At 50.0% G+C, this 26704-nt stretch overlaps 1 protein-coding gene across 1 annotated transcript in view; it reads left to right on the top strand.

Moving 5' to 3' along the window:
* The window catches only part of LOC149346289 (calcium-activated chloride channel regulator 3A-1-like), a 297787-nt gene that overhangs the window by 30822 nt on the left and 240261 nt on the right, over window positions 1–26704 (top strand). The window contains exon 2 of the mRNA XM_089541280.1: window positions 3589–3886. Coding sequence (XP_089397406.1) covers window positions 3589–3886 — 298 coding nt within the window. The remainder of the gene's footprint in view (window positions 1–3588; window positions 3887–26704) is intronic.

The raw sequence follows: 26704 nt of genomic DNA, 5'->3' as shown, positions 1-26704 counted from the left end.
TGGAAAACTGCGCTTTCAAAAGCAACAAAAGAAATCAAATGTAGGTGTTGCCACCACCTGCGGATTTCACAAGTAAAATTCATGCATCGACAGCGAACTTTTGTGCGCTGATCCGGCAGGCTAGGATACTATCGCGCTCACTTCGAAACGTAGGAAACCAGCGCTTCTCGGTGTGCACGTTACGAGTTTGGATATAATTTTCTCCAATATGAACGAACCTTTTGGGTGGTTGGTTTATTGGTTTAACGTCCCAAAGCGACTCAGGCTCTGAGAGACGCCGTAGTGAAGGGCTCCGGAAATTTCGACCACCTGGGGTTCTTTCACGTGCACTGATATCGCGCAGTACACGGGACCTCTAGAATTTCGCCTTCATTGAAATTCGGCCACCGCGGCCGGGATCGAACCCGCGTTCTGGTCAGCAGCCGAGCGCCGTAACCACTGAGCCACCGCGGCTGCTAAACGAGCCTTTTGAAGCCGGACGAATGCGAACGTAGCCGGGATAATTTCTTCCCGAGACCAATACATGGATGGAGCTGCTTTGATTGTCCCTCTAAACGTGCGACATCGCACAAGTTGAATATTTGTGCCTATCTTTACGCCTCGCGTGTTCTGACACACGTTCGAAAGACGATGGGTTGAATTCGGATTCGGTGTTTAAGTACGCCATCTCAGGTGAAGGGTTTCTCACGGCTCCCGTCGCAGTTTAAATCTGTGACTCGCTCTGTCGGTCAAATGAATTTTGTGGGCTCGGAGGTTTCCTAGGTCGACCTTTGCGACATTCTAACTTTTTTTTTGTTTAATCCGTAAGCATTATTATGTGGATCCATTAGCGAAAAAAGTGCTCGGCGTTGACAGCGTGTGCTGCCTGTTGAGAGAAGGCAAGATGGAGAGAGGGAAGAAAGGAGTTAACAGGCTAAGTGGAGAGAAGGCGAGTCAATGGGAGCCGACAAGGAAGCCACGGCCGTCAGAGCCGAAAGGATGTGGCTGGCTAAGGCGTGTTCCAATGTGGTTAGTAGGTTGTATCATGCTATCGGGCACCGTCCGAGGGGAACCCTAATGCTAACGCCCACTCTGTGGCGTGAATCGCAATGCTTGTCTGTAACATTTTTTTCTTATTTGCCAAGTTTGGAAGCGAGCCCATGTTGTCTATGAAGCAGCTTGCAAGTGAATACAGCGCCAGTGTACGCATGGTTATACAGAAGGAGCTATTTTCCTAGTGTAAAGGGAAAAAAATGACGCGTTCAGGGAAGAAATGGCCCAGCGTGTTTGGTCAATGCTAATTCTCTCGTAAATGAAAATCAGCATGCCTTTCACCAGAGTGCTTCTTGCGGTACTTAGAAGACCGAATTTTTTAAAGAGGTACGGTCTTGCACAGAAGAATATAGGCCACGCTGTGGAGGTCAAAGTCTTCTTAAGCGTTGCATACCGAAACTTAATGGCTGTTGCCTCATATTCAAATGACATTTGCTTTCGGTCTTGCATATGAAAGCAACAAATACTTCTGTTTCTGTTATGGAATCCTACAAAGGAGTTTGAGTGCCGAGGCTTGGTCCATTTGAATCTGCTCGCGGCTATACGTGAATCCATAGATCCAGCACCATAATTTCCGCGTACTTACGCTTTCAGTGTGGCGAACCATATCTCATTCTTTACACCGTAGCCTTGGATAAATGGTATTAAGAACATGGATTGTTTAGTCAAATGTTTAGGGGAATCCCCCAAGGTGGTGTAAATTTGTAATAAGGGAGGAATTACTCATTGGCATCCACCCAAGCGCAGTCGTACGGCTACAAAGGAAAGCTATACAGCTTTCTCAGAAACTTCGTAGTTAAAGAAAAATTCGTCCTGGTCCGGGGTTCGAACCTGGGACCACCGCTTCACCGGAGTAGTCGCTCTACCAAATGAGCTAACCGGGACGGCAAGCTTATGGTAGGGCGAGAGCGAATTGATCAATAACTCGAAGTGGAAACAGTGTTGGTCAAATGTTTAGGGGAATCCCTCAAGGTAGAGTAAATTTGTAATAAGGGAGTAATTACTCATTGGCATCCACCAAAGCGCAGCCATTTACTCCACTTTGGAGGATTCCCCTAAACATTTGACCAACACTGTTTCCACTTCGAGTTATTGATCAATTCGCTCTCGCAGTATACCATAAGCTTGCCGTCCGGGTTAGCTCAATTGGTAGAGCGACTGCTCCAGTGAAGCGGTGGTCCCGGGTTCGAACCCCGACCAGGACGAATTTTTCTTTAACTACGAAGTTTCTGAGAAAGCTGTATAGCTTTCCTTTGTAGCCGTATGGCGGCGCTTGGGTGGACGCCAATGAGTAATTACTTCCTTATTACAAATTTACTCCACCTTGGGGGATTCCCCTAAACATTTGACCAACACTGTTTCCACTTCGAGTTATTGATCAATTCGCTCTCGCCCTACCATAAGCTTGCCGTCCCGGTTAGCTCAGTTGGTAGAGCGACTGCTGCGGTGAAGCGGTGGTCCCGGGTTCGAACCCCGGACCAGGACGAATTTTTCTTTAACTACGAAGTTTCTGAGAAAGCTGTAGAGCTTTCCTTTGTAACCGTATGGCTGCGCTTGGGTGGATGCCAATGAGTAATTACTCCCTTATTATGGATGGTTTGCTTTGGAACAATTATTTTAAGATATCAATTCTCATTTATAAATGTAGCTAATTCTGCCTTTTTCTGGTGTATATAATGATATATAAGAAAACATTACTTCTAACATGGGATTATTCACCCATGATTCTGTGGTACCCTGAGAGTTAAAAAATACCTAAGTTTATGATTTTTTTTTACATCACGATCTAGATACAGTGCACTAAGGCGTGAACAGTGATACTGAAACCGAACCTGCAGAAAACATAGCGCAGGTTTTATTGTGAACAAAAAACGTGCCTGAGTGTGCCTGCAATATAAACTGGCGCTTATTGCAAACTCCTGCTGAATATAATCATTTAGGCGTGCCTCTTCAAAACTGTATTGGCATCGGGGTGTTGATAATGTTTCTGGTAAGACTTGGAAAATGTTTCATTTTCTGCGTCGTAATGCTAGGATTTTTCAGCAGGTTTCCAGGTACTTACTACAGATAAATTAGATCCCAACTGGGAATTTGCTTGTACTGCGTGAGACGCTCCAACAAGTGTTGAAAAACTATAATCAATCCCCCCTCCCCCTATATTCTAAAGGCTCGTATAGCGTTGCGGGAAAATGAACATTTTTATGACTATACTAGAGTAATCAGACTAATCATGGCAATCATACTAAGGCTGCTTATCAGTGGTTAATAATATTTATTACAGTCTTGTTCGACAGCTGTATTATCTCGGGCATGTCACTCAATAATACTGGTCTAAGTAATAGGCGTTACTTATGCCAGGCAACTGAGGAACGAATGCGAGAGATGGATAAAGCTGAAGCCGGAGATAAGGAACAGGTAGAGGCTCGGTACATGCCCCGCCCCTAAAAAGCGAAAGACACTAGGGGCGTATCTGCTTAGCAACAACAGACAATATAAGTTAAAATTTCTTTCGAGGCGATGAGTGCAGATTGTGAAAATGATGATGAAAATGCACAGGAACTGCTCAAAGCATCCTCCAAGTTCCTCCACAACGCAACCAGGGGACGTGTGTACATAAAACACGCCACCATCGAGGTTCCCAGAACGTGGCCGACGAGAAAGAGCGCCCGGGTACTTTCGTCGAGCAAGTTCTACAGGAGCGACGTGCGTGTCGACCTACCCGCGAAGCAGAACAGAGACGAGCCGTTCACAGAGCAGACGAAGCAGTGCGGCCAGCCGGGAGAATTCATCCAGCTCAGTCCCGGATTCCTGGCCGCAGTTAAAAAATCCGCGGCTAAGGGGTTGGCCGTCCCAGGTATATCAAGTGTTTTCCTGCACACTACTTTCGCTTTTAGTTCCTTTGCGGCGCAGCCATTACCTTCGAGGAAGCCCAGCGGAAGCCTGTAAAGGCGTACATAGAGTTGGCCCTCGAATAGGGTGTGATTAATGTTTTCAATAGTGTGATTGCAGACACCTGAGAGGTGTGAAGAAGCAACGTTGAAAACCGTGCTGCTACTGTGGTAGGGAGATGAGGGAGAGAGTGTGAAGTAAGAGGGAACGTAAGCCCACAACAAGCCGCTATGAAGGTGGCGAGGATGCATTTAGAACCGGTAGGTAGTGTGGCTACATCGGGGCGTTTCAGAATAGGGGATCACTATCAATTAACGGGATAGAGAAAGGGGAGCGCCATTGCGCGTGTGCAGAACAATAACCCCCAGGCCACTGCCCCGGAGTCCGCCTATTCCCTAGGCTAAGTGTTCTTCATGCGCGTGCGTATTGGCGTCCCGCGTATTGGCTTCCCGTCGTCTTCTTTCCTCTTGTCCCTGTTCCTGCGCTGTTTTCCTCAATATGTACCAACTCGCTGAACTCGCCGTTTTACTGAAGTGCCGCTATTTCTCTTATCCTCTTATTCTTGGATGTATTCTAACGCTCTCTACAAACCTGAGACTGATAATTTAGGCAGATGAGGCGTCCAGATTAAAAGAAAGCAAATGTTACCACAGCGAAAGCGATGAGGAGTGGAGAAGGGTGCTCGCAGTGTGCTTTATCTGCCTTTATGGCGCTGCCTCGGGCAGCGTCCACATCTGCTGATATGAGGGGAGTCGTCGGTGCGCTTCTCGTAGCACACGCACGTGTCTATGCTGTCAGGACAGTCTAGGAAGCCAAAGTCGGGATACAGCCGTCATGCCGCCGAAGTGAATGTTAACGGCAATGAATAATTCGCTCGGAAGAGGGCTGTCCTTGTATGGTGGACCGAGCAAAGAGAGCATCAGAAAGCGGTGAACTGACACGAGCAGAGAAATGACGATAGAAAGGGCGCAGCGAAGACGACGATAAGAGAAGTAGTCTAAAGTTTGACGAAAGCTCATCTGGTGAGGAAATAACACCATTTTAAAACCACACTCGCCAAATGGAAATAATCCTGTACGCTGATGACACGAATCTATTCTTTTCGGGAACTGAACTACACCATCTTCAGCATCGCGTGAAAGAATGGTTAGGTAATTTATCTCACTGGCTGACAGCAAACAAATTTGAATTAAATACAAATAAAACAAAGTACATAATATTCAGGCCTCGCAACAAGCTAATTATAGGTGAAGCACCTATTCACTTCGACGGACAAGTCATTGGTCGAGTTCTGTCGCATAAATTTCTTGGAGTTTATTTCCATAAAAATTTTGATTCGTCTGTTCATACAAACCATGTGCGGACTAAAATATCGCGTTCTATTGGCTTACTTTAGAAGTTAAGGCTACTAATTCCAATCTGGCTTTTAAACCAACTTTACTACTCATTATTTCAATCACACATTCATTACTGCCTGCTTGTATGGGGAACTACAACGAAACCCAACTTGGACAGCATCCGTGTGCTACAGAAAAGGGCTTTAAGGTTCATAGAGCGAACATCCGGGCTCTGTCATTCAGCACCGCTATTCAGGAAACATAAGCTCCTAACCATTCGAAATATACAGTATCAAAAACTAGCCCTCACAATCTATAGTCAAATGAACACCAACTCTGCCGCCTTCTCAAAGCAATACCTGGAGAAAAATCACTCTCACAACTTACGAAATAATACATGCCGAAAAGCAAAGCTGTGAAGAAATTACGGTACCCAAATACTATCCTATCGTAAACAAGAGTTCTTAAACAAACATCTTTTTATCAGACAAATGCTAGAAGAGAATACTGCAACCATTGCTTTTAAGAACACTCTCCTTGATTATTTACTGCCATTGCAAACTTAGACTGATAGCGTTTTTTGAAGGATTTAAATTCTGTTGTGCATATTTGCTTGTCTTTTAAGTTCTTAGACTTGTGCTTTATGCCGTTTTAAGAAACATGTTAAAGAAGTTTTCCTTTTTTTTAGAATGCCTTTTCACTTGTATAATGTGCTCTTTAAATAAGATGTTAAAGTTGTCTCTGAAGCTTTCTCTGTGTGCTGTGCCGGTGCTCGTACTGCATTGTCTGAACAAGTGTCAACTTCTGGGAGTTCAGGGGATGGGGGTGATGGCGCTTTGTCAGGCATCTCACTGCCTTTTCGTCATTCTCCCAGACACTTGTACCTGTCTAAATAAATTTCTTATCTTCTTCTTTAAAAAGGAGTAAAACTAATGACGTTTCGCGACCGGGACGGTTCCCTTGTTGCCTAGAGTTCTTTCTAGTTTTATTCTTTTTTATCTCCTTTTTTTAGCCTTTTCTAATGTATGACCGTCGGACACTTGTATCCCCCCCCCCCCCGCCTTATGTAATGTCCCCAAGGGACCCTTAAGGGTTAATACATGTTGATGACGATGATATGAAACGAACAGCGGAACGGCTGTGTTCATACGCGTGAAGGTCGTAGCAATGAGCATGCGTATGCTACAGGCATCGGCCTACGTGTCCGATTAACTGCGTGTGGAATTGACAATGTAAAATGACTCTAGGCGTAAACGGCAACATAGTGATTTCTCGGTGGCAATGATGTTGGCTGAGTCTCAGGCGATAGTGTGTTTGTGCGTTTTTGGTGATCTGCCAAGGCATTTGATTCGGAGCGGCCCTTGGCAACATCGTTTTTATGGTCCGTTAGCCGCCTCCTGTAGTCACCGGATTTGCCCTGTATGCTGTGACGCATTCCCGAAAAGGGATTTTATAATTGACACTGGGGTACATAATGCGTTTAAGCTTGTCTTTTACCTGCACAAGTTCCTGTCTGAACTTGCTCGGACAGCAACTTGTGTGGGTAAAAGACAAGCTAGAAAGACACCCCGGTTAGCTGCTGTCTGCTGTACCGACAAGTTGCTGTCCGAGCTTGCGGAGACAACAGCTTGTGCGGGTAAAGGCAAGCTGAAACGCACTAGATACACCGGCAATCTCCGACACCAATCTGTGCGCGTAAGAAACAAGCTTGAACACATTAAATAACCCGGGGGTCACCAGAGAATTCCTTGTCGGGACTGCGCCGCAGCATACATGGGCGAATCCGGGGACTACAGGAGGCTGCGAAGGGACCGTAAAAACGACGTTGACAAGGGACGTGCCAAATCAAACGCCTTCGCAGATCACCAAAAACACCAATTACACGATCGCCTGGGATTCAGCCGGTTTCATTGCCACCGAAAAACCATTACCTTGCTGTAAGTCCACACTTCATTATGGCCTCATTAGTTCATTTTAATTACAGTAGCACGAGGTCACTGGGCACCTTTGATCAACGCCGAATTCTGAGTGAAGCTCCGAGCTCCCCACCCACGCGTCCTCCGCGCGTCTGCCCGCTTAGCAGCGTTGCTGTGACGGCCGGCTCCTAGCATTATTGACCGCACGCGTCCTCGCGGCACCAACAAAGCTTGCCAGTGGATCCGCGTACCACTTTCGCGGAAACATGGGAGAGTACCGCGAAGGGCTCTTTTGTTTGCTGGCATTCCTGCGAGCACCGAAGCATCGTGGGGATCGTTTCCGCCACTTTCCTGTCCTTCCGGAATAGGAGTTGGAGTACGGGTCCATCTGGGGCGTCCAGTGCAGTAGGCCCCCCTACGGTGTGTCGGTGGTAGAAATTCCGGGCGTAGCGTCCTGGGTTTCCATGTCGGCAAGTTCGTGGACTCCCTCCGCTGCCGTGGAAAGCGAGCACGAGCCGCTGTGGCTAAATAGGAAGGCAGCGGCGTCGGCCATATGGTACGTTGACGTGGAACGCCGCTCCGCCGTGCGACGCCTTGGCGGCGTTGATGTGGAACGCAGCTCCGCCATGCGCCGCCGAGGGGAGTTAGGCTTACTGCGGCGACTCCGCCTCGGAGATCTTCGTAAGGTGCTTGTGCAAAACACAGCGTACTCACGGACAAAGGAGTACTCGTAAAGGTCCCTTGGGTGATCACGAAAGCCTGAGATGGAAATTAGGGCGCTATAAAGGGTAATTGGGAAAAAAATTCAAGGGGGCACTTTGTTGACCTAAAGTGCGGTGAGGCGAAGGCATTAAGCGCGGTGTTGCTGTTTGTGTCAGTGATGTGTGATTAAGATATTAAGGCGGAAGCCTTTCATGCCTCATCGTTGTAAGCAGGAGTTGTCGACAGAAATGTCACGCTTTTCAATTGGTCGAAATAGTCGTGACCTCACAGTGCGCCTACTTGAAACGGGGCCGATTTTACTTTGGCTAGTAACCATGCAACCAATTAAAGGGATGGCATAGTGATGCTCCAAGTAAGTGGGACTAAGTTTAGTTCAATAGTTAATTAACCAATTAGCCTAATTAGCCTTTCAAGTCAGGCCAGATAAATAAATAGAGTTGGAAATCCGTCGAGTTCAGCAATCGAACCAGGGTCTCCGGAGTGCGAGACGAGCGTGCTAACCACTCCACCATGCCAGCTCGGAGTGCGAGACGAGCGTGCTAACCACTCCACCATGCCAGCTCGATGGTTTGGAATGAACAAAGGCGCGTCTAGTGAATACGGTGTTTTCGTTCACTCCCATCTTCCTCCCTTCACTTACGGTGAGGTTCAGGTGTCCACCAAGATATGCGAGACAGGTACATGTCCTTTCCTCTAAAACCAATTTACCGACGAGCAAGGCGTAGAGCCCAACGGGCAATGGCGTTCTGTGGACACCCTGGCCGCGTTGCAAGACGCTGTCGCGTTCCGCTTTTAGAGGCGAAGCTTAAGTTAAAAAATTCAGGGAGCACTTTGGCTATCTAAAGTGCTGCAAGGCGAAAGCTTTTCCTGGCGCACTGTTTCTTTTTATTTACTTTTTTATTTTTCGTATTTTTGCTCTTGTTATTTTTGTTTTTATCTTTATTTTCATAGCAGATTTTTATTTTTTATTTTTGTTTATTTTCTTATTTTTCTTTTTAAATTTACTTTTTCTTCACTTTATTCCTTTCATTTTATTTATGAAACCCACGCATTCACTAGATGCGCATTTATTCATGCTCGAAACCTGAGCCTCCGTGGCGGAGTGGTAGCGTCCCCGCTTCAAGTGCCAAAGGCCTTGGTTCGATTCGCGCCCTCGGCGCAGTTTGTTTTTAAGCAGTGACGCCGAAAGGCGGACAAATCTGCCGACACGGCGGCCGACGCGTCTGCTGACGACAGTATGAGGCATTAAAGACTTTTGCCTTAAAACCACACAACAGTGACAAAGCAGCAACACCGCGCTTAGAGCTTTCGCCTCACCACACTTTAGATCAACAAAGTGCCCCCCTGAATTTTAGAGCGCAGCTCTTTGGCGTCCGTTCCTGGGTTTCGCGTCGTCGTCGGCGTTGTCGTCGGCGTCCGCCTCGTAACCAGCTCCGCCCCCCTTTCATCCGCTGCTGGGGTTGACTCACTATCGGCGTCAGCGGCATCAGTCAGTCGCTGCCACACCGTGGTCGCTGCTATCTCTTCCCTCCTCCCTTTATCGTGTTGCCCGCTTGCTGCGCGCGCTTCTGCTCTCATCGTTTGCCGCTGGGTGTACACGCCGCCCCCCTCTTCCTGCGAGTCTCCGGTTGTCAAAGCGCCGGCTCGAACTTAATTCCTTTCTTCGCTCCTCCTCTAATGCAACCCCTGTGCGGTGGCAATCAGAGAGCCAGATCGGTGGCGGCGGATCTGTATATGTGCACCGCCCGAGCCGAAATTGCCGCTGCCGTTCGCCACTGCGAAATTATCTGCCAGTTCTTTCTGAGCCATGAGCGAGACGACCGATGGAAGTCCTCCGTCTGCTAAAAAAAAAAAATCTGTGATAGCGCATACATGTGTTGCTCTATTTCTTTGCCTCAATCTATCGAAAAGGTGAAACAGCTTATTTGCTGCGCTCAAATTTCGCATTAGGAAGTAACGTAATCGTCGGTAATTTTTTTAAGCTTCGCCGCTAAGAGTGGATCGCGACAGCGTCTTGCAACGCTGCCAGGGAGTCCACATAACGCCATCGCCCGTTAGGCTCTATACGCCTTGCTCGTCAGCAAATTGGTTTTTGAGGAAAGGAAATGTGTCTCGCAGATCTCGGTGGACACCTGAACCTGGCTGTAACGGGAAGGGAAGAAGATGGGAGGGATCGAAGACGCCGTATTCACAAGAGAGAGAGAGAAACTTTATTCGAAGAGGAATTCGGGGCATGCCCCAGGGTCCTCGCACGACCCCACGGCGCTCAAGTGTTTATGTTCCTAAGGTGCATAATACTGGCAGCCCGGCCGGTGGCCATGGTCTGCACGACCGGGCCCTCCGAGCGCAGCAGGATCTCCCAGTCCTCCCAGGTCTTGAGGTTCTCTAGGTCCCGCGGGGGAGGGTCCGCCGGGCAGAGGGAAAGGATTTGGAGGGAAGGCGCGAAGGGTTCTGGGCATAGGGCGCATGCCGGAGTGGGGAAGGAGGGATGATAGTGGGCTAGGGTAAGGGGGGAGAGTGTGTCTGTAGTCTGCGCCAGAGTGTTGCTTGTTTGTTATCTAGGGATGAGTGGGGCGGGGGGTAGAGCTGGTGTGAGGCTCTAGGACTGCGCCAGCTCGCTGAATGAGTGCATGCGCTCCTTCGTGAATCCTGGATCCGAGGCCAGGTGAGCCCGGTTTAAAGAACCTCGGGCTAGACGCGCCTTTATTCATTCCAAACCATCGAGCTGGCATGGTGTAGTGGTTAGCGTGCTCGCCTGTCAGTCAAGGGACCCTGGTTCGATTCACCAACTCGACCAATTTTCTCCTCGGTTTATTTATTTATCTGGTCTGACTATAAAGGTCAATACTGATTAATTAACTAAACTCAGTCCCACATATTTGGCGCATCCCTATACCATCCCTTTAATTGGTTGCATGCATGGTTACTTGCCATAGTACAATTGGCCCCGTTTGAAATTTGCGCACTGTGACGTCACGGCCATTTCGACCAATTGAAAAGCGTGACATTTCTGCTGATAACTCCTGCTTACAACGATGAGGCATTAAGGGCTTCCGCCTTAATAAAGCAGCAAGTTCACAGCGCCCATGTGAAGCGCGTCTGCTCCGCTCGGCTCCCTCAGCGTTTCCAGAGTGAGACGCATGGCTCAGAAGCGGCCCAGTGATTCCGCGCCAAGCTGTTCTGGGAAGAGGCAGTGGGTTGACCACAATGCTTTCGCCAAGCACACTTAAGAATTTCCAAAGTGTCTTCGGTATTTATTTGAGGAAAGGAAATTCGCAGTATCTGTCTACCACACCTGCCAAACCAAAAAAGCGGGGGTTTGGGAAGCAGAGGGCAAAATTTGTATATTGGTTTTAGAGCGCAGGTCTTAGGCACCCGTCTCTGCTTTTCGCGGCGTCGCCGTTGTCCGTTGTAACCAGCAGTGTACACTTTTTAAGCTGCAAAAGCAGTTCAGCGGGAGCTTGGAAAGGTGAAACAGCGCAACCTCCTCCCCTGTTTAGCAACCAGCGCGCCGGTAGCGGGCGCAGCCGTGCATAGCAGTCGCGACATCACACAGTAGCGGTAGAACGAGCGCGCGCGCGTCGGCGGTGGCAGCTGCACCACCGCTCCTTCGCCAGACGTCTCGCAGCAGTCGAGTCAGTGAGACGCATGGCTCCGAAGCGGCCCAGTGATTCCGCGCCAAGCGGTTCGGAGAAGGGGCAGTGGGTTGAACACAAGGCTTTCGCTTTAGAATTTCCAAAGCGTCTTCGGTATTTTTTTTTTTGAGAAATGGAATTGCGCAGTATCTGTCTCCCACAACTGTGAAACCAATACAGGGGGTGGGGGGGGGGGGCTTGGAAAGCAGAGGGTAAAATTCGTGAATTGGTTTTTGAGGAAACGAAATGCGCAGTATCTGTGTCACACGTCCCATAGACACCTGAACCAGAGAAAAGGCGCATAACTGATCTCTTGGAACAGTAGACACCTCTATCATGCTTTAAGCTAGTGGAAGTAGGGACAGATGTGCGCTGCATGCTTTGGCATTGACAACGTTGTTCCAGAAATGCTGCCACCTGCCAGGGTGGCAGGTTGGTGGGGACTTTAATATAAAGACAAACGGGAATTTCTTACCACTTGTGCGATCCCGTTCTCTCACTCATCACGGCTCCCACAGCTGTGAGAACCTCGCGAAAAAATTCAGGGGTAGTGGGGGGAGGCGCTTTGTTTACCTAAAGCGCGGTGAGGAGAAAGCCTTAAGCGCGATGTTGCTGCATGTGTCACTGATGTGTCGTTAAGATAATATTAGGCTTCGCCTCTGAAAGTGGAAGGCGACAGCGTCTTGCAACGCTGCCAGGGAGTCCAAAGAACGCCATCGCCCGTTCGGCTCTATGCCTTGCTCGTGTTTAAATTGGTTTTTGAGGAAGAGAAATGTATGTCTCGCATATCTCGATGGACACCTGAACTTCGCCGTAAGGGAAGGGGGAAGATGGGAGTGAACGATGACACCGTAAACACTAGACGTGCATTTATTCATTCCAAACTATCGAGCTGGCATGGCGGAGTGGTTAGCCTGCTTGTCTCGCACTCAGGAGACCATGGTTTGATTCCCCAACTCGACCAATTTCCTACTCGATTTTAAGGCGAAAGCCTTTAATGCTTCATACTAGAGCACTGCACGGGCCACAATCTGAGGCCCAAGCCCGGCCCGGGCCCGAGACCTGAAGCCCGAGCCCGGCCCAGGCCCGCGGCTTCAAGCCCGGGCCCGGCCCAGGCCCGCTAAATTATCGCTGTAGCGAGCCCGGCCCGGCCCGTGAATCCCGGAGTGAGGCCCAGCCCGGGCCCGGCCCGGCCCGTATCACAGTAACGCTTGAGGTGTATACTGCTCACTTTGGGCAAGCAGACTGCGACTAGATCGACAAGGAACTCGCCCACAAAGGTTCTGAAAGCACAGTTTGGGTTGAAGAAAGTTGGTTCTTTTTAACCCAGAAGGAAGTGATTAACAGTAGCGCTCGCCAGCCCTGTATTTTGGACAGTGATCTCTTGTACGTGCGCAAAGCTAAACTCGGAAGTTCCGAGAGCCAAATAAAAAGGGCTGCATACGAGCGTAATAGACTACTTTTCATTCCGTTATGATTTTAATCAGTTATATTTTGCCGCCAGCTAAGTATAAACATTAAAGCTGGCTAGCAAGCAGTGGGATGACATTTTTTTTAGTGAACGCGATCTCTCAGGTTGAACTCATAGCCGAACTGGTCACCTTTCAGCAGAAACGAAAAGCTAAAAGGCTTGAGTATTTCGCGGTGTGTCTTTGAAGACTATAAGCATCCTAAACTTATATGTTCTTCGCGAATGCATTTCTAATAGTTTATAGGTATGTTTTGGGATGACGAACGATCAATGGCCAATTAAGGCAGGTTGAATTTTACTTTTGCTGGTGGACCAAAAGATAACGCGCGAACCACGTGATAACTTATAGGGCAGAACACTTGTAATGACAACAAGGCTCTTGAAGAAGCGAGGAGGGATAGATTTGGTTATGAGATGAGATCTACAAACTCTCGCAAGCTCTTGTGGCTATCTAATTTACGAGATCTTCCGGCCAGCTGATGAAAAAGAAAACCAAACGCGCTTTAGTTTGTGAATTTTCTCTCATGAGAAAGATATAGCTAAAAATAAAAGCTATGTTTTGGGGGCTGTGAGAGACACCGAATCAAAGGACTCCGGATCATTTCGACCACCTGAGTGTCTTCAACGAGCAATGATACTACAAAGTGCACGGCTGTCATGCTTGCCACCGAAATAAAAATGCGGCCCCCGAGGCTAGGAACAAACCCTGGTTCACCGGCTCAGTAGTCAAGAAACTTGACTGCTAAGCCACCGCGGCGCGGAAATAGGGAAATAAATAAGTCAATGAATAAAGCTTAGTTTTTTCTCAGCGCGTACTATAACCCACAGCTCATCCGTGTCGCTGCTCCAATGCCGCAGTTGTGTACTTCACTCTGAAATAGTGAATGAATAGTCAGACATCAGCCGTTTCTGTACAGACCGAAGGCCGGCTCGGGTCCGCAGTTTTAAGCCCGAGCCCGGCCCGGGCCCGCAACTTCAGGCCCGGGCCCGGCCCAGGCCCGGCAAAACAAATCATGTCCTGGCCCGACCCGGCCCGCGGGGCGGGCCGGGCCCGGGCTCTCGGGCCGGCCCGAGCCCGTGCAGTGCACTACTTCATACTGTCGTTCGCAGACGCGTCGGCAGATTTGTCCGCCTTTCGGCGTCGCTGCTTAGAAAGAAACTGCGCCGAGGATGGGAACCGAACCAGGGCCTTTGGCATTTGAAGCGGAGACGCTACCACTCCGCCACGAAGGCTCGGGGTTTGAGCATGAATAAAGGCTCACGTTGTGAAGGCATGGGTGTCATAAATAAAATAAAGGAATAAAGTCAAGAAAATGAAAAATAAAAATAAAAAGGAAATAAACAAAAATAAAAATAAGATACGAAAATAAAAATAAAAGAATACAAATATAACAAAAGGAGCAAAAAATAAAAAGGAACAAAATATGAAAAATAAAAAGTAAATAAAAACAAACAGTGTGCCAGGATACGCTTTCGCCTTGCAGCACTTTAGAGAGCCAAAGTGCCCCTGATATTTTTTATTTTTTTATGTATTTATTGATTTCACTTGGAGCATCACTATGCCATCCCTTTAATTGGTTGCGTGGTTACTAGCTAAAGAACAACTGGCCCCGTTTGAGATTCGCGCACTGTGACGTCACGAACATTTCGACCAATTGAAAAGCGTGACATTTCTGTCAACTCCTGCTTACAATGATGAGGTATTGAAAGCTTCCCCCTTAATACTTGCCCAGACCTCGTCTTTGAGAACCGGGCATTGGTGCAGCAAGTCCAGCATTTATCCATCTATTTCTCCGTCTACAAAGCTGCCTTCATGGCAATCAAGAACTGTTAGTGGAGTGTTTCTTGAAGAAGGAATTTGTGTGAAAAATAAGTTGTGTACTTGTACATGTCTTGCTCGACTTCTTTGCCTCAGTCTATTGAAAAGCTGAAACTGATGATGAGCTGCGTTCAAATTTCGCGTTAGGAAGTAACGTAATCGTCGACAATTTTTTTAAAGACTTTTTGAATCTCTTTAACGGTGATTCGTTCGTTGAAACAGAATTCCTCCTCAGTTCGTCCGTCCTCAGCTCCGTCCGTCTCGCCTCATCTCTGTCCGCGTGTCTCCTGCGCTGCCTTGTTAGAGGTAATACGTCTGCGTGGAGGGGTAACGCTGCATAACAACTCCAGTAGGTCACTTCTTGCTGCTTTGCAATTCAAGCTCAGCCGCCAATTGACCCACGAGGCCAGAGTCAGGATCAAGCCAGAGCAAAACATCGCTATCTGAACGCCCCAGATCCGGACCTCACTGAACTGATATGCAACAACCAAGCAATCATTCTAGGAGGAAAGGAATATTCAATGAGCGCTTATGCAGCCTCACCAGATAACTCTTGTAAAGGCATCATTACCGGAGCCTTACCGATACCTTCAGAAGAGGAATTACTAAACTGCACGGAAACATATCCCCAACAAATCAACATCATCCCCAACAATCAAATCAGCCTTTCGGCACCAAGGGGGCATGTCTATATACCTTTGAAGGCAAAGCAGTGCCACGGTTTGTCTACCTCAGCGGCATAGAATACAGGTGCAAAGCATTCCGACCAGTGATGTAGGTTTGCGGATGCTGCCTGAAAATAGGGCACCGTGCTGACATTTGTCCCACTCCACAGGAGAAAAGATGCTACAATTGCGGAGTACACAATCCTCCACCAGGACATGTCTGCAAAAAGTACTGCATCGTCTGCGACATATCGGACCACTGCACCATTGACACAAACTGCCCGGCAAGACAGAAGAACTACACCACAAGAGGGAAAAAGACAAGCAAAGCTGATGAAGCCGTAATCCGACGTCATCATTATAAAGACATGGCTGCACAGAGCCAAATGCAGAAGAACCAAAAGCCTGAGCAGTAGCGAACGAATGCGCAGAAGAACAAGACTGAGCAGGAGCACAAGACTGAGGATCGACCCAGGAATGAGCATCGGCCCAAATTGAACCAAACCCAAGCCGACCGGCCGGGAGAACTTCAAGGATATAGCAACAGCACAACACTTCCCACAAAAGGGAATCAGAAAAACGGTCCAAGCAAGGCACTCGCCATCCATCCAAAGAAAGCTTGGAACCAAAGGACATAACAATGGCCACCCCTCCCACCACTGAGGAAGGAAAACCCAGTGGCCACCACGGCTGCCCAGACACCTTTGGAGCAGGCCATGGAGACCGAGACCTCAGAACCGTCGTACAACCATGATAACAAAGACCACACGGAAAAGCGCAGTGTGGACACCGTGAACGCCGGGTATAAAACTTTACAACGCGATTTCGCACAACTTCAACCCCTTCGGGTGCCCAGTGGTACCGAGACAGACGACACCGAGCCACGGGCCTGTACCTCGAAAGCCAGTGATTGCGCATCCCACATCCAGGAGACCCAGGAGACGCAATCACTCCGGCACGCTACACCTGAGAAAGAAGCCGGCTCTGCTAAACACCACCGCCTATAACGTACGTTTTTTGGAACCCTGGAATGTCACCAAATGCCGGACTAACTACGGGAAACAAATGTTGAAATACTCATTGCCGACGGTTTTAAATTATCTTTTTACTGAAACAAATAATGACATTTCCGGGATTTCCTCACAGAAATAGCGTACCTTGTTTGTATAACCTGTTTATTCTTTTTTTTTCTTTCCTCGCTTTGATGTTGACGTGTACGCCTTCGCCGCACGCTGCTGCGCTACTGTGTATGCTGGGAGGTCAGAACTCCTCAAGCTGTTTTTTCAGCTTTTTACCTGCCCTCCTCGCAACATTCCATTTCTGTTGCGGAATAAATTTCAATTTCGATTTCAATTTCAAAAGCGGTGAGTTGTCCGTCCAAGCAGCATCCACTCCAACCTCATTTCGAAACCCTGACTCCCCTATTACACCTCAAGTGGCGGTTAAACAGTACATACGTTCCGCTGAATTTCGCTCAGAAATCACTACCATAATAAATACTATAGTTTCTGAACAACTCGGAGCGATGCAGCAACAGCTCATGCTAGCCCAGGCACAGTTGATACAGTCCATGGCTGACAGGATAGAAGCTACGATTAACACACGCTTGGAAAAACATGAAGGCGGCATCAACAAGCTTTTCGAACTTGTACCGCATCAGGAATTGCCTCGCAAGCAGCGCGCAGTTGAACCCGCTGCCTGTCCTCATCCACTCTCTCCAGACCAGCAACATGGCGCAGAACAATAACACGCGAAATGATCGACGGCGACACCAGTCCAATACACCAGCAGAAACAATTATATGCCAATGGAACTGTCGCAGCATACGCCGAAAACAAGCACAACTAGCGGCATATATAACAAACTCCCCTAATCCCCCCCCCCCCCCCCCCCATGTCATCGCTCTGCAAGAGACGGAAACAAAACGCATTCATATCCGCGGTTATCACACGGCAGCCCTTACACCACGTACGGCAATCCTGACACTCGCATCCACGCCGGTACTAGACCGCACACCGACAAACACGCCCGACAGCAAGGGCACTCAATATACCGCGATAGAGCTCAGCTCACCAGGACACACATATGGCCTCACTATTATTAACATATACAGCAATCCTAAAGGTAAAGGCAGAGTTATTCCGGGTACCCTGGGCTCCTTCCGTTCCTCAAACCTTCTTGTGGTGGGTGATTTTAATGCACGTCACACGCACTGGGTATACAACTCGGATACCCCGAAAGGTAACCTGATTTCTACCGCAATGGCTGATTACAACCTTAGCCTGATCACAAACCCCACCTTACCCACTCGCATTGGCACAAGCGTCACCCGCGACACCACACCCGATCTCACATGGGCCACACCGAACATAATCGTTAAATCTCACACGGTGCTCCAGGATAGCCTTGGAAGTGACCACTTTCCAGTCTCCACTATTTTATGTTATGATTCCAAGATTTTCAACCCTCGTTCGCAGCTTCTCACTGACTGGGATAAATTGCGCTCTTATTTGGCAACTGATTCTACTGAACCCCGTACTGTCACTGACTGGACAGACCGTCTGGTGAAGGCCATCCAGGCGAACAGCAAAAGCATTAAAAATACCCCTAAGGCACCGCAGGTTGATCCGCATCTGGCTCATCTATGGGAGGCCCGACAGGGACTTCTCAAGTGCTGGCGTCACCAGCGACACAGTCGTAAATTGAGGCTCCGCATAGCCGCTCTCACTCGCGAGGCAGAAGAATACACGAACACGCTAGCCGTCGTAAACTGGGCAACCTTTTGTAACGACCTCAAAGGTACATTAAGCACTAAACGCACGTGGTCCCTCCTACGCGCTCTCTTGGATCCAACAACCACTAAATCTCAGACACAAGTAAACACACAACGTCTAATCCAACTAGAGCTCCAAAAGGGCACCGACGTAATTGGCCAACTACGGAACACTTATATACCCGCATCTCTTCAGTCGGCAGATCCACCCAGTCTACCTCCACCTAACCCAGAACTTGATGCCGACATCACCTTAAACGAAGTCCGCCGAGCACTCTTTAGTTATCGCCGCTCTACGGCGCCGGGGCCGGATGGCATAACGTACAAGGCACTACTCATTCTGGACGAAGTCTCCCTCCAGGAACTCACGGAGCTCTTTAATAACCACTGGCAAGCTGGGACGCTCCCATCAGCCTGGACCCATGCCAGCATGCGATTTATACCCAAACCGGGCAAAGCCCTCACTCTTCAAAATTTGCGCCCCATCTCCTGAACGAGCTGTGTCGGCAAGCTCTTCGAGCATGTCATTCTTAATCGCCTGCAACCGTTCCTAGAAACAACAGGCTTTCTCTCAAACGTTCAATTCGGCTTCCGCCCAAACATCTCGGCGCAAGACGTACTTCTCGCACTTAAAGAGTCCCTCTTTTGCACTAAGCTTCGTACAGCCTCTACGCGCGCCATACTGGCCTTGGATAAGGCTTTCGACACAATAAGCCATGACCATATCCTCAAGACATTAACCACCACGGGGTGTGGCACCCGCATATGGCAATATATTCGGGCCTTCCTTCAGCGGCGCACGGCAGACCTCCACCTTGGGGATATTGCCTCCCAGCCTTTCCCCTGCCTAACCGGGGAACCCCACAAGGGGCGGTTCTATCACCTTTACTCTTTAGCATTGCCCTAGCGCCACTGGCAAAGCCCCCTTGCTGCTGTCCCAGGGCTCCACACAGCCATATACGCAGATGATATAACCCTCTGGACAACGGGAGGATCCCTTGGAACAGCCCAGGATATCCTGCAATCTGCCATAGACATCACCACCACTCAATTAGCAAACACAGGCCTCCGTTGCTCTCCAAATAAATCGGAACTCCTGCAGCTGAAACCCCTCCCCAGTGACCGCCCGATTGAACTGCACATGTACGGGAATCCAGTGCCCATTGTGCCTCAGGTGAAGATTCTCGGCCTTCTCATTAACAACACACTCGATGCAACCGCCACCCTTCAGCTCTTGCAGAGACAGACCAAACAGGTCGCTGCACTTATCAGGCGGGTGGCAGCACGCAATCATGGGCTGTCTGAACGCGAGATCCTCAATATGACAAATGCACTAATCATTAGCCGCATTACATACCACCTTCCATACCACATACTCACTCAGCGGCAAAGACAACAGGCAGACATCCTAATACGCACGGCTGTCAGCTCTGCCTTACGTCTTCCACGGACGGTTAGCACGAAACGTCTCCTGGCCACTGGTACCCACAATACAGTGACCGAATTAATAGAGGCTCAACGCACCAACCAATTAGTCTGCCTGAGTCGCACGGAAACAGGACAATACTTACTGCGACAGCTACGTCTCAATCCACCAATTCCCACTACAACAAGTCCTACACCATACATGATTTCTCTGCGCACGCAGGATCACATAAATCAGAAGCCGCTACCGGGCAATATGAGTGCTAGTCTCCATCACGGTAGGCGGCAGGCACGAGCGAGCTATTACATCGAACCATACAGCAACCGCTCCGATACCCTTTATGTCGACGCGGCACAAAATTCTAAACCAGGATATTTCATGGCAGTCGCAGCCTATGAAGACGTCACAGTGGGGGCCGCCGCCTCTATCCGAACTAATTAGCCTGCAGAGGCGGAAGGAGCCACCATCGCACTTGCTCTGGCCCACTCCATCATTGACAAAAACATAACCGAAATTTGCACAGATTCACAGGCCGCCTACCGCCACTACCTAAAGGGCGTGGCGACTCCGGCACCACACCGTATTCTTACCACAGCCACCTCTCTCGACCGAACGGTTACTCTGTCGTGGGTCCCTGGGCATGCCTCGATCCCTGGTAATGAGCGCGTTCATGCGCTTGCCCGAGAACTCTCCTCCCGGACCCCGGAGGATCAGGCACCCAACCCTGCACAAGAAGCCCCATCGGTCCTGTCTACATATCACCAAATCACCACATTTTACAAATTCAGCCGCATGACACTGCCACCACCCCACAGTACCTTGTCGCCCTTATCCAGCGCCACATGGCGGCAATTACAGAGAGGCTGCTTTGTTTCACCCCACCGTCTCTCATGCTTTCACCCCCCCCCCCCTTTCCTGCTGATTGTAACACCCGTGGCGTGCCCAAATCCACACTTTTCCACTACCTTTGGGAATGCCCTTCCCCAAAGGCAGTACCCCCCATCCCCAATCCCACTCATTCTTCCTGGGAGGCTGCTTTACGGACCGCTCAGCCCGCCGGCCAGAAATGGCTAGTGGATCGGGCTTTAAGTGAAGCACAAGCCCGTGGCCTCCTGGACCAGTAGGGGACCACCCTGGAAGATTTTGTGTGTGTGTGTGTGTGTGTAATAAAGTCGTTTCCATGCCGCCGCGGTGGCTCAGCGGTTATGGTGCTCGGCTGCTGACCCGAAAGACGCGGGTTCGATCCCGGCCGCGGCGGCTAGAATTTCTTTTGAGGAGAAATTCTAGAGGCCCGTGTATTGTGCGATGTCAGTGCACGTTAAAGAACCCCAGGTGGTCGAAATTTCCGGAGCCCTCCACTACGGCGTCTCTCATAGCCTTAGTCGCTTTGGGACGTTAAACCCCATCAACCAACCAACCAATTCTTCACTGCCGGCACCATAGCCGCGCTTCACGTGACCCGTCGCAGCCAAGATTTGCCACAGCTGCTCATGCGCGAAACCAAGTGATGTGACATGCGGCGCCAATAAAAAAAAAATAAAAGGCCAGGGAACACACATATCTCGGTGGACATCCGAACCGCGCCGTAAGGGAAGGAAAATGAAAAGAAAACTGGTTTTAAGGAAAGGAAGCAACACCTGTATGTATCTCTCATGTCTCGGTGGATACCCGAACAGCGCCGTAAGGGCCTTAGGAAAATGAAATGAAATGAAAATTGGTTTTAAGGAAACGAAATACCTATCTCTCATATCTTGGCGTACACCCGAAAGGAATGGACACCACAGTACATGTCTCTAAAGCAACCTTCTAAGACAGCACCTTATTCACTAAACTCGCGTCTCCTCCTCTGCCTCCGTACAGGCAGTGTGTGGACGGCAGAACGCCTCGACCGTTATCGTGGTGCTCCTAGTGCATTGTGCGCGATGTTGCTGTTGTCGTTGAAAACTTTTATTGTCCACCAGATAAGGACCACACCGCCTGGGCCGCTCTGTCTCACCCCCCTTTAGGGGGAGGGGACTTAGGACCGGCCCAGCCGCATGGGATGGTCGCAGTCGATGCTGGCCGAGTTGGTTTCGCAGGCGGCCTCTTCTGCCAGTTGGACGGCGGTGATTTGGAGCTCAGGGTCCGAGCTCCGCAACAAGGTTTGGCAGGCTTCCCTACTGCTAATGTTTTGCGCCCTGCCTGGGGAGTAAGGGCACTCCCAAATTATATGTTCGAGGGTTCCTCTCGCCCCACACTTTTTACATTTATCGTCGTCGCAGTCCGATCGGATATATTTATTTAGTACTGGGTTTGGGTATACTCCAGTCTGCAGGCGTCTCCACGCCGTCGCCTGACTTCTATTTAACGCGAACTGCGGCAGCCGTGACATCAAACCAAGCAGAACTGCAGCTTTTCGCTTGTATATCCAGGCTTAACCAGGGTTAAACCACTGCCAAATTTTTAGTGAGCGTAGTGTGGGCGTAGTGAGCGTTTAGTGAGCGTACTATTCCTTTCGCAATAAAAACAAACGCCTTTGCGTAACGAGGTTTCTGATCGCCAGGCAACCGAGCAGTGCAGCTGTTCCTATCGACGCGCGTCACAACAGAGTGTGTACGATCGCAAACCCGTAACAACAGAGAGCCGAAACATAAAAATAAACGAAACTGGTGAGAGAGATTTTGAGAAAGGGCTCTCGAATGCTTACACAGGGAAGCGGCATACGGCCCTGTTTTGCCAGTGCACAGACAGGTCGATGTGCGCGTTCGTACATGCACCGCAGTTTGCAGCAGCTGACGCCGGCCGCCAACTCCATATCGAACACACCCCTCCAATGGAAGACAGGTTTCACATCCCACAACTGTGGAGACGTGCCTCCACGTGCGGCCTCTTCAAGCCATGTCACACGAAGACCGTAATGGTCGGCGCCTGGCCCGAGCGGAAGCGCTAGCCCGATACTATGGCAACAAAACAGGTGTATACTACGTGGACGCCTCCGGCCCTCACCACGGGGAGGTGCACAAATTCCGATTTTTGAGGGGAACATTGAAGACCGCAGCGGCGGGCGTAGCGGTCTACTATCCTCGCCGCTGTTTGCAGGCTGGTTTCAATGTCCCCTGTGCTACCCTGCGTGGCCCACAGAGTGATGTCATCGGCGTACAGGGCGTGCTGCACGCCGGCAACACCATCCAGCTCTGCCGACAGTTGCATTGCAGCCAGATTGAAGAGCAGCGGGGAAAGTACTGCCCCTTGGGGGGTTCCCCACGTGCCGAGTAGGTAAGGGCCATGCTCTCTATCTTGTAATGGGATGTAGGATTGACGATCCATTAAAAATTGGCTTATGTATCGCAATATGTTGAGGCCACAGTCGGTCTGGCTTAGGTTAGTGAGTATGATCTCGTGTGTTACATTGTCAAATGCCCCTTTAAGATCCAAGGCGAGTACTACGCGGTCATTATGGGGGCATTCGAGGGGGTCAAGGATTTCCACAAACACAGACGGCCAGACACTACATTGGCCAAACTCCGTAAGGTTGGGGACCAGGTGGGCCGCATGATCCGCCGGATTTCCAACAAACGCGAGGGGTTACGAAGTAAGGATGCCTTGCGGCTTGCAAACGCCTTTGTAACCAGTCGAATTCTCTATTCGACTCCTTATCTCCACCAACGGAAACAAGAGGATGCGCTTGAGGTCATCCTTCGCAAAATTATTAAGCGTGCCCTTGACCTCCCCACCACTACTTCAAACAGCCGGCTTATGGCTCTTGGGGTGGTGAATACTTTCCGAGAGCTCCGGGAGGCGCACCTTACAAACCAGTACACGCGCTTGTCGCTAACGGAGTCGGGTCGCCGCCTTCTTGCTCGACTCCATATCCAATACACCCCTCCAATGGAAGACAGGTTTCGCATCCCAGAACTGTGGAGACATGCTCTCCACGTGCGGCCTCTTCCAGCAAACATGTCACACGAAGACCATAATGGTCGCCGCCTGGCACGAGCGGAAGCGCTAGCCCGACATTATGGCAACAAAACAGGTGTATACTACGTGGACGCATCCGGTCCTCACCACGGGGGATGGTACACGGTCGCGGTAGTTCACAACAGCAACACAGTTAACGGCCTCACCTTCAGAGCCCGCAGTGCAACGCAAGTAGAAGAGGTCGCGATTGCTCTCGCGGCCTCACATTCCGATTCAAAATACATAATCACCGACTCGCGAGGGGCCTGTCGGAACGTCGAACAAGGCTGCACTCCCTTCCTAGCCTATCGAATATACGAAAATTGCATACGGGATACGGACCCCGCACACCGTTACCTTATATGAGCCCCTGCTCATCAGGGGTTGGCAGTGAACGAGGCAGCAGACGCAGCCGCCCGCGCGCTCTCTCACCGGGCTGTTTTCTCCTCCCCACCTGATTAGGAACCCGATTTTAATCCGGTCTACACGTTCAAAGATATCGCAACCTACACTATCAAGATAGCCATTGTCTTTACCCTAGCCCATGTAAAGGCCTCAAGAACGCGGATGAGCGGCTCCTTCTCCGAACCTAACAAGCCATGGCCGGTAGATTTCCTTCTGGATGCAAGGTAACCTCGAGCATGGCTATGAAGACTTTTAGCATAGCGCTTCCGTATACCACCAGCGGTGCATGCGCAGACGGGCAAAATCACGTTCTTATTCTTGGTCATCCCTTCGTGTAATCATTATGCTACCACCCCACGAACACCGTTCTAGAGCGTTTCAGTATAGCGCCGCTGTCGATTGAGCCAATGCTAACCAACAGTGGCGCATGCGCAGACAGGCCAGATGACGTCAGTACTCTGTGGTCATCCCTTGTTCAGGCATCGTCCTACTGTCGTGTGAACAGAAATTTTTAGGGTAGCGTTACCCCTATGTACTGCTAGCGCCAACCGTCAGCAGGGCATGCGCAGATGACGGTAACGATATGCGCGGTTCGTCTGGTTCGTCCATGAGGAGCAGCCGGACGACTTCACGTAGGAGAGCACTGGCCCCCGCCATTTCCCTCTCCCTGACTTCTTTCAATACATTTTTTTCCCTACATAAACGGCGTCATCACAAAAAAAAAGATAAGACTTATAATAAAAATATATATCTCTGCACTACGCACTAGTTCATTGCCATGGGCGTCTAACCGACACCAGGACTACTTCGCTTTGTTGGCCTCGCTCACAGCTGCAATTTTCAGTGTATACCATCCGCAGTCTAAAAATTGTGTTTCAGCTTCGACATTATTTTAGTTTATAATTTATTACATTATTAGATCATTCTTGCGGATTTTATCAGGCTTTATTATTTTCGTTTGGAAATCTCGGAGTTGTATCCTCAATTTTTGAAATGTATTTCTCTGCTTGCTCAAGAGCACTTCTGTTCGTGCGCTGGTCTTCGCGTCTAGTGTGGGTGGTACAATGTATAATCTAATGATTGGGAGGTGGTGGAGCGAGCGCGGCTTTGGCCGCTTATCCGTTTTTTCAGCAGCGTCCACTTCAGCGAACGCGGTTGTTGCTGCGACGCGCGTCTTTTCTTTTTCTCTTTTGCTCTCATCTTTTACCTCTCCTCTATCTGCGCGTGGCAGCGGTGGTGGCTCGGCAAGAGCCAGTAGGCAGGCCCGGGCAATTTCCTTTTCTTTCTTCTCTCAGTCAAAACAACAAGAACAATGTAATGATTCTTTTAAAGCGCAGCTCTTAGGCGCCCGTTTCTGCGCTTCCCGGCGTCACCGTTGTCCGCCGTAAATAGCAGCGCACACCTTTTAAACTGAGCAAGCAATGGCACGGGAGCTTGGAAAAGAAAAGTAAAAGCGTTACGTCCTCCCTTTTTTAGCAACCGGCGCGCCAGTAGGGGGCGCAGGTGTGCATATCAACCGTCACGTCACACAGTAGCGGTAGAACGAGCGCGCGCGCGTCGGTGGTGGCATCTGCACCACCGCTCATTCGCCAGATATCTCGTTGCAGTAGAATGAGTGAGACGCATGGCTCCGAAGCGTCCAGTGATTCCGCGCGAAGCGGTTACGGGGAAGCGGCCGCGGGTTGACCACGAGGCTTTTGCTAAGCACACTTTAGAGTTTCCAGACTCATCGCAATTTTCTGAGGAAAGGAATTGCGCAGTATTTGTCTCCCACAGCTGCGAAACCAAAAAATTGGCAATGGCTTAGCTGCGGTTAAGCCTGCATATACAAGCGAAAAGGTTTAGTTACGCTTGCTTTGACGTCATGGCTGTCGTAGTTCACGCACAATGCACTGGGAACGCCGCGATAACGGTGGAGACGTTCGGCCGTCTACACACTGCCTGTACAGAGGCGGAGGAGGAGACGCGCGTGTAGTGAATACGGTGCTGTCTGAGGTAAATTGCTAATGTAATGTGGAAACTCGCACAGTTAGTGTGGACGGCCACAGTCCTTGTCCCAGCAGTGCTGCTCAGCAGGCCGGCGTGATCTTGGCTCCTGGCCACCAGGGTCTACGAGGCAATGAGGCCGCTGATGCGGCCGCCCGAGCGCTCACACACCGGGCTCCTCATCCTAGCTCTCCTGGTTCAGAAGCTCATAAACCGTTTCTGCAGTTCCGCGAAATCCTAATTCATTATTGCGACAGCCACCGTCTCTACCCAGTACCTGCCAAGGGGCTGAGTAAGGCGGAGGAGCGAACTCTGCGGCGCCTGTAGACAGGAACTCTTCTCTGTCCTGCCATGGCAAAACACTTCGATCCGAACACAGATGGGCGCTGCCCGCACTGTGGAGAGATCTGCGATATCTTTCACATGGTGTGGGCATGTACTCAGCATCCTCACCTTCCCCCTTCCCCCACCCCCACCCGAGAGGCATGGGAGACTGCCCTCCTCAACTGCTCCACACTGGAGTCTCAAAGGGCTCCAGTAAAGCGGGCGCGAGACGGGGCCTCGTCGTGCGGTGTCCCGGACTAAGGATGCCGACCATATAGCAGGGTTTTTTGACCCTCAAACTCTCTGCATATTAAAGTTTTTCACCACCACCACCACCGTTCGCAGCGCGCACCTGAACTTCGTCAGC

This window comes from Amblyomma mixtum, chromosome 4 (assembly GCF_055824585.1).
Source record: "Amblyomma mixtum isolate Tamu chromosome 4, ASM5582458v1, whole genome shotgun sequence".
Taxonomy (NCBI): domain Eukaryota; kingdom Metazoa; phylum Arthropoda; class Arachnida; order Ixodida; family Ixodidae; genus Amblyomma; species Amblyomma mixtum.
The sequence above is the reverse complement of the archived record's forward strand: the minus strand, read 5'-3'. Positions and strand labels throughout refer to the sequence as shown.